The following is a 7821-nucleotide window of genomic DNA, read 5'->3' as shown; positions in this document are numbered from 1 at the left end:
CGCCCCAATATTTATCAAAGTATATACTTTAAGTAAATTTGTGACTATTTGGCAAAAGTGATGAAAAACGATGAAATTCCTCTGTAATAAACAAAGGCGTTTGCTAAATACCGCTGTTACCTTTTATGGTTATGGAAAGCCGGGAAGAGGCGGTGCTACACACTAAACGTCATCACAGGGCCTCCATATTCAGGAAGAAAGACTTCAAGCAAAAACGCTGGAACTGCTTCCAGTATCTTAGTTTGCAGCAAAGGAGGGCCTTGTAACTTGTTGAAAAGTTAAATAAATAAGGCAACTCGCTCACTGTTAAGTGTAACACAGTGGAGCTGCAGACGGCCGAGAGGCCTGCGCGTCTTTGAGATCTCGTTGCATAGCTTCTTGCTCATACAGAATGAATGTAGACGGCAAGGAAAAGGTGAGTTGATAAGAGGTAGCTAGCTAGCTAGCTAGCTAACTATCGGTATATAGCAACCATGCCAACGTCTTAAATTATTTATAGCAGTGCATCGAGTATGCATCGTAAGCCAGATGACAGTGTTATTAGCTAGCTGTGTTGGATGCTTTGAGTTTTTGTAAGATGATGTGTGGTGTTGGTAGTTAGCTAGCTAGCTCTTCAGCCAGCTGTTATTTGCATATCTGTTAGAAAGCCTGCATGTTTGAAAAGAGCGAAAGTGATGTGTGAAACAGACGCGAACCGCTAACAGATCCTGATAATTCTTTGCCCATCCTGACTAATATGCCGTTCGCTTCACCGCGCTGTGTAACGCAGGACGCTGCTGCCTTGAGGGAGGAGGGGAACAACCTCTTCAAAAATGGAAATATACAGGGAGCTCTCTGTTGCTACACTAAAGCACTGAAAATAAGTGACAGCCAATCGGACAGCGCCGTCCTGCACCGCAACAGAGCCGCATGCTACCTCAAACTGGAAGACTATTCCAAAGCGGAGGAGGATGCTACCAAAGGTACGATTAAAACGTGAATGAATTTACAACAGGTGACGCAACCGTAAATCAGCAGTGAGCACACATTTGTGTACCGGTTTCATGCAACGTCTGCTGTGCGTTGAGGCCAGTTCAATCTCTGTTGTAGCCCTAGATACCGATCCAGGCGATGTGAAGGCTCGGTTCCGACGCGCTCAGGCTATGCAGAAACTGGGCCGATTGGATCAAGCGTTTTTAGACGTCCAAAAATGTGCACACATGGAACCCAAGAACAAAGCTTTCCAGGACCTGCTGCGACAACTTGGAGCTCAGATCCAGCAAAAGGTAGTATGGCCATAAATTCACACATTGTTTTAGGTTCCTTTTTCCTGAGTGAAAGGCACTGGACTGACATTGTTTTTGCACAACCATTTTTCAGGCTTCCCAGCTTTCATCCACAGACGCCCGCGTTCAGCAGATGTTCAAACTCCTCCTAGACGCCTCTGCACAACCCACTGACAGGCAGAAGGTGACAAAAAGAAGCAGACAACGACACGCATCTCTACGGGCTCTTGAAGGTCCGTTGCTGTGTACTCGGTCAAAGTATGACTGTCACCCTCTTTCCTGACACCCAGGCGGCCCAGAATCTGGTGGTGCTGTCCCGGGAGGAGGCCGGAGCTGAGCAGATCTTCCGAAACGACGGCGTGAAGCTCCTCCAGAGACTGCTGGAGTCCAGCCAGGAGGATGTTAGGCTCTCAGCCTTGAGGACTCTGGTGGGCCTCTGCACCGGGCACCAGTCCAGAGTGAGTACGGGTCAGCTGCTCTTCGCATGCAGTCTGTCTGGCAGGCTCACAGGAGCTGCTTTCTCTCCAAACGCACAATCATCGCTGATCGTGCCTCGCCAACAACTACAGTGGCTGCAGATCGGAGATGTGCATTAATTTAGTGAGGGATGAATGTGTAACGGTAGCCTTCTCTCCTTGGTAGACAATGGCGATTGTGAATGAGCTGGGAATGGACGGCCTGTGTTCTGTTATGGGCTCGGGGGGCGAGGCAGTGTCCCTCGCCGCCTGCCACCTCCTGCAGGTGATGTTTGAGGCCCTGACAGAGGGCATGAGGCGGGAGATCAGAGGGAAGGACGAGGCCATCCTGCCAGGTAGGCAAATGACATTAGTTGTAATAGATTCTACTAGACAAGTATCACAGTGAAGGGACGCTAAAGTCAGGTTACCTTGTGCCGGACACCGATTTGAGCTCAGAATAAGCAGGTCTGTGTAAGTGACAGCTGCTGTTGTGTTGCAGAGCCGTCTCGTGAGCTCCGTTCAATGCTGCGCCACCTTGTGGACATGTTGCCGGCGGCCGGCGTATCTGGGCCTGGCCGTGACAGCGCCATCAACCTGCTGGTCAAGCAGGTTCCCCGCAAGTCTCAGAGGGACCCCGACAACTCCCTTACTCTGTGGGTGATTGACCAGGGTGAGCGTTTCTGCTAACTTTGCAGGTTATACAGAATTTTTGCAGCCCGGTTCTTTATTTTTAATGAATTCAGTGACGTCAAGATCCGCCCACTCAGGCTGTTCCTCAATCTTCCCCAGGGCTGAAAAAGATTCTGGAGGTTGCAGGGACTGTTCCTGAGCTCTCGGATGGACCCCCCCTCACTGACAACACCCACATGAGCTGCTCTGTGTTGCTCAGCAAGCTCTACGATGATCTGAAGAGTGACAAGGAGAGGGAGAACTTCAACCATCTCTGTGAGGAATATGTCAAGTGAGTCAGGTGGCAGGGGGCCTTGGCGTTGGGTTGTCCAATTTGGATTGTAGTGGTGGAAATGTCATTAGATCATACAGTGATAGGCTGGTTATTGTTAATGACAGACTGAAAGCCTAGTTTTAGCCCTAATTTTTGCAGAGTAAGGTTGCACTAAGGTTTCACTTTTAATTGTAGTATAGTAGTTTTGCATGAAAGTATGTTCTGGACTGAAAACTTGAACCCTAGATGGTATGGGTATAAAGTCTGTGAAGATTGACTTCTTTTGCTCTGACTCCTTTTGATATTAATAGGAATAGCTGTGAGCAGTGTTCTCTTAAAGGGAACTGCTGCTGAAATTAAAATGTAGTCACCTGACTGTTTCAGATTTGATTTCTGTCTACACGTTTCAAGTATGGAAAATAGGAAAGTGCAAACAGCAGGTTTAAATTTCACACAAATTGAATGGGGAATTTTTTTCTTTTTTTGAGCAGGCATCACTTTGAGCGCTCCGGGCTGGAGAGCAAGCTACGTGCTATTCAGACGGTGTCAGTGCTGCTGCAGGGGCCCAGTGACGTCGGCAACCGAACCCTGGAGATGTCTGGCGTCATGGATACCATAATCTCACTGTGCGCCTCCCAGGACATCACCCACCAGCAGGTGGCAGTAGAGGCGCTCATCCATGCCGCGGGAAAGGCTAAGAGGGCCTCTTTCATTACCGCTAATGGCGTGGCGCTGCTTAAAGACCTGTACAAGAAAAGTGAGAATGACAGGATCAGAGTGCGGGCGTTAGTGGTGAGTGCAGTGCTCAGACAGCCTGATGGGCTCATTTCACACATACACAGAGTTGCTACCCTGTTAGAATGATACCCTGTAAGAAGCAGCATTCAATAGACAGTGATGATTCTTAAGAGAGAATGAATATGCACATTGGACTAAAACCTGTGTGTGCGTGTGTGTTTGTTGCAGGGTTTGTGCAAGCTGGGCTCGGCCGGAGGCACTGATTTTAGCATGAAGCAGTTTGCGGAAGGATCCACACTGAAGCTGGCCAAGCAGTGCAGGAAGTATGTTTGTTTTTGTCTCAGCTCTGACATCTAGAGATGGCTTTGTGTTCATGGAAACAGCCTGGCAACGATTCTGGAGTTCTCCCAGGCCTCATTATCTGCGGATTCCGGGGGAGATCAATGGTGCAGCACCAGGTCCCCATACCTTATCAATGTGCATTAATCACAATGCAACGTTGATATGGTGCCAGGAAAAATCTGACTAACTGAAGCACGCTTCAAGTAAACAACGCTGAATGAAACAAGTGAAGCGCTTTATATGTAAATGCGTCAAAGGGACTCACTGTATACTGTATACACGAATACTGTTCCACTGTAATCGGCGGGAACACTGTGGTGCTGTGGTGTGACGGCGTGGCGTCTTCCTCGTGCAGGTGGCTGTGTAACGAGTCCCTGCCCCAGAACTCCCGCCGCTGGGCCATCGAGGGCCTGGCCTACCTCACCTTCGACGCTGACGTGAAGGAGGAGCTTGCGGAGGACGGCCACGCTCTGCAGGCCATGTTCCAGCTGGCGAAGGTTCTCTCACTCATATGCTTCAAGCTGTGTCCGATAACGGCCACCGGTGCCCTTAACCAGAGCCGCTTGGCACGTCAGTGCTTGTTTTGAACTGCACAGTGGTTTGTTGTGGATGATGTAAATGGCAGCTGTACTGTTGTTTTTCTCTCTGTCCTCTGTACTGGCAGTCTGAGGATAAGACGGTGCTGTTCGCTGTGGGCTCTACCCTGGTGAACTGCACCAACAGCTACGATGTGGACAAGCCAGACCCCCAGATGGTGGAGCTGGCCAAGTACGCCAAACAGCACGTGCCGGAGGAGCACCCCAAGGTATCTGCTAGGGAGAGCTGTCAGTGGGCAGCCGTTTGCTGTGGTGGTTAAGGAGGTGGGCTTGTAACCCAAATGCTGGAGGTTTGATTGCACTGCTGTTGAATCCATGAGTGAGATGCTAAATTTCAGCTGCTTCAGTAATTCTCCAGCTGCATAAGTAGATGAATAGTTCATACTTAATAATGTAAGCTATAGAAATAACCTTGGGTAAGCAGGTATAATGTAATATAATATGTGTTGCCTGCTCCACTCTGTTATAGGGTTTGTGTGAGGCTCTATAATAATTTTACGTGTGTGTGTGTCAGGATGCACAGCCCTTTGTGCAGAAGCGGTTAGCCAAGCTCCTGGAGGCTGGGGTGGTGTCAGCGCTGGTGTGTATGGTGAAGCAGGAGAGCCCCGCCCTGACGGAGGCCTGCCGAGAGTGCATCTCCAGGTCAGCCCCACTCGCCAAATGCACATGCCCTCTGCGTCTGCCCTGATCTGACGTTGCTGTCTTTCCAACGTCTCAATGTCGTCTTTTGCTCTGACACCTCTCTGCCTTTTCTGGCAGGGTGTTCTTGGCTCTGGTCGACAGGCAGGAGGACCGGGGCACGGTGGTGGCGCAGGGAGGAGGGAAAGTAAGGAGACTCCTGGTTCCAAACCTCTGATCTCGTTTAAGAAGTGATTCCTTACAGTTTCGTAGTGCTTACTCCTACACCTGTACTTACTCCTCCTTGTTCTGAAGAGTTCTGAGTATGTGGGTCTTGTCCTTCCCCAGGCCCTGATCCCTCTTGCGACTGAGGGGACAGACGTGGGGAAAATCAAGGCGGCACAGGCACTTGCTAAAATTGCCATCACCTCGAACCCAGAGATTGCCTTCCCTGGAGAGAGGGTAACACCTTGCTTAGCTTCCTGTTCAGTGCAATGAATTAGCAGAGCTAGACTACAGTTTGTCCACTCCTGACAAAATTAATTGCATTACAATTATGTGTACTTTCACATTTATCATGGATAATATTAGTTACCATTACATGATGGCATGAGTTTAGCTGGTAATGTGCCTGGAGATACCAGTAAGGTACAGTAAGTGTGACACTGACACTACTGCGTACTCTCGGGTTGCAGATATACGAGGTGGTGCGGCCCCTGGTCAGCCTGCTGGCGCTGGACTGCACCCTGCTGCAGAACTTTGAGGCTCTCATGGCGCTTACCAACCTGGCGGGCATCAGCGAAAGACTCAGGTCGGCTGCTTTGGCTCATGGCATAATCGTTTTTTCTCACCTTCCTACAGCATTATAGAGATAAACAGAGAACCACATCAATTTGCGCTCCCAGGCCATTTCCTTTAAGGAGTGCTATGTGAAAGGTGGCCCTAGTTCTCACTTGGTGTGTGTCTGTTACAGGCAGAAGATCATCAAGGAGAAGGCTGTGTCCAAGGTGGAGGGATACATGTTTGAGGAGCACGAACTGGTCCGTGCAGCAGCCACAGAATGTATGTGCAACCTGGTGCTAAGCACTGAGGTAAGCTGGACACACCAAGTGTACTTTGAGAGCATGTTAGACATTTCCTGGTCATAAGGCATTCAAAAGTTTATTTTTAACCTAGTCAGATGTTTTGAAATGATGATATTCCTGAGGCAAGTACTTACAAGACTCTTTGATTAGGAACTACCGGTCCACAAAGGACCTGTCAGTATTAGTGTCTGATTGGCTGCTCACAGGTCCACCAAAGGCCCATCATTGTGAGTTTCTGATTGGCTGTTCCTCAGGTGCAGAAGCTGTTCGTGGCCACTGGGAACGACCGCCTGAAGCTGCTGGTGCTGTACAGCGGGGAGGATGACGAGCGGCTGAGGAAGGCTGCAGCCGGAACCCTGGCCATGCTGACGTCCGAGCAGCCGGAGCTGTGTGCTCGTATTCCTGGAACTGTGAGCATGACCGGCACGACATGTCCTCTCCCAAGTGCTTGCACACTCACGCTACACACCAGTAGTTTTGCTTCCTGTAATACTACAGATTCAGGTTTTACTGTGTAAAGTGCCGTTACCACGAGTCTGTGTGCAGGACCCTTGGGTAAAATCAACAGCAGGTTGTTCTCTTTCTTGGGGACGGGTGACCTACAGACGGCATTGTCAGCTCTCCCTCTCCCTGCGCTGTTCTGCCCCTGTAGACCAGCCACTGGCTGGAGATCCTGCAGGCCCTGCTGCTGAGCGAGAGCCCGGAGCTGCAGCACCGTGGGGCCGTCATCGCCCTCAACGTGATGAAGGCCGAGCGCGACCTGGCCGAGCGGCTCATGGAGAGCGAGGCGCTGGAGATCCTCTCCGTCCTGGCCAAGGGCGACGCCTCCACGAAGAGCCCCGTCGCCAGCGCCGCCAAGCAGTGCCTGGATGTGGCCCTGGAGTACGGCATCATCAAGAGCAACAGAGGCGCGGTGGGAGAGGGAACCGAGCCCTGATCCCCCCTCCTGCTCCACAGTGCCTCTGCAGGCGGGTTGAGGAATTGCACAGATGTACATTCCGATTATGTTGAGGTCTTAAAGAATAGCGAATGGGAAATTTTCTCACCTTTCTCACCTGACTTCTGTGAAGTATAATCACAGCCATTCTGCTGTTTTTTTTTTTCACTAGAGAAGCTCAACGCACAGACAAGTGCACATGTGTCCGTTAGCTCAACCAAGACCAAATATTTTTTCTTATTGCTGTCACCATCTCTTCTTCATTCTTTCTGTCTTCTGTTTACTTCTATTACTTTTGCATTCCATACTAGTTTTAATGATAGTATTGATGCAGACAGGACAGTGAGATGTATTTAATAGCACATGTGGTTATTTAGGACCCTTGGACTGCTCTGTGTCCATGTTTATACTGTGCCTTTTTAACAAATACCTAAATCTGCTTGGTGGCTCACTACATTTCAAGCGTTTTTTTAAAGTTATTTAAAAGAGCACCTTGTTCACACAAATAAAGCAATACTGATGTGCTTTGAGTTTGACTGTGACACAAGATGATGTTTGCTTCATTCATCCTGCTATTTATAGTGTAATCACTTCTGCTGACATTTATGACCACCGATGGATCAATTTTCAATTGAGATAATAGAGAAACAAAATAAAAATAAAATAACATGCAAATTACCCATATTCAGGTAATAAAATAGAATATTTGTAGAAGACTGTTGACCCATTTACTGAAAGAATACCAGAGTACTTAGGTACTAAGTGTTACACTGTGCTTCTGATCCTTTCATGATTCTCCACTTTCATACTCTCTAAAAGATTGCTGAGTATAAATCTGT

The 7821-nt window shown here is 49.0% G+C and overlaps 1 protein-coding gene across 1 annotated transcript; it reads left to right on the top strand.

Moving 5' to 3' along the window:
- The first annotated feature begins 231 nt into the window (after positions 1 to 231).
- Positions 232 to 7589, top strand: LOC118787945 (protein unc-45 homolog A-like). Its single transcript, XM_036543725.1, has 19 exons — positions 232 to 415; positions 770 to 962; positions 1090 to 1265; positions 1360 to 1449; positions 1556 to 1723; positions 1908 to 2076; positions 2223 to 2393; positions 2513 to 2684; positions 3158 to 3458; positions 3633 to 3727; positions 4102 to 4243; positions 4411 to 4551; positions 4857 to 4984; positions 5102 to 5168; positions 5309 to 5422; positions 5656 to 5771; positions 5934 to 6051; positions 6300 to 6455; positions 6698 to 7589. Exons 1-19 carry the CDS (start codon positions 392 to 394, stop codon positions 6980 to 6982), a joined length of 2826 nt encoding a protein of 941 aa, XP_036399618.1. The 5' UTR covers positions 232 to 391; the 3' UTR covers positions 6983 to 7589.
- Positions 7590 to 7821: the final 232 nt, after the last annotated feature.

Source organism: Megalops cyprinoides, chromosome 13, assembly GCF_013368585.1.
Source record: "Megalops cyprinoides isolate fMegCyp1 chromosome 13, fMegCyp1.pri, whole genome shotgun sequence".
In the NCBI taxonomy this organism is placed as follows: Eukaryota; Metazoa; Chordata; class Actinopteri; order Elopiformes; family Megalopidae; genus Megalops; species Megalops cyprinoides.
This window is presented reverse-complemented; position numbering and strand designations above follow the sequence as displayed.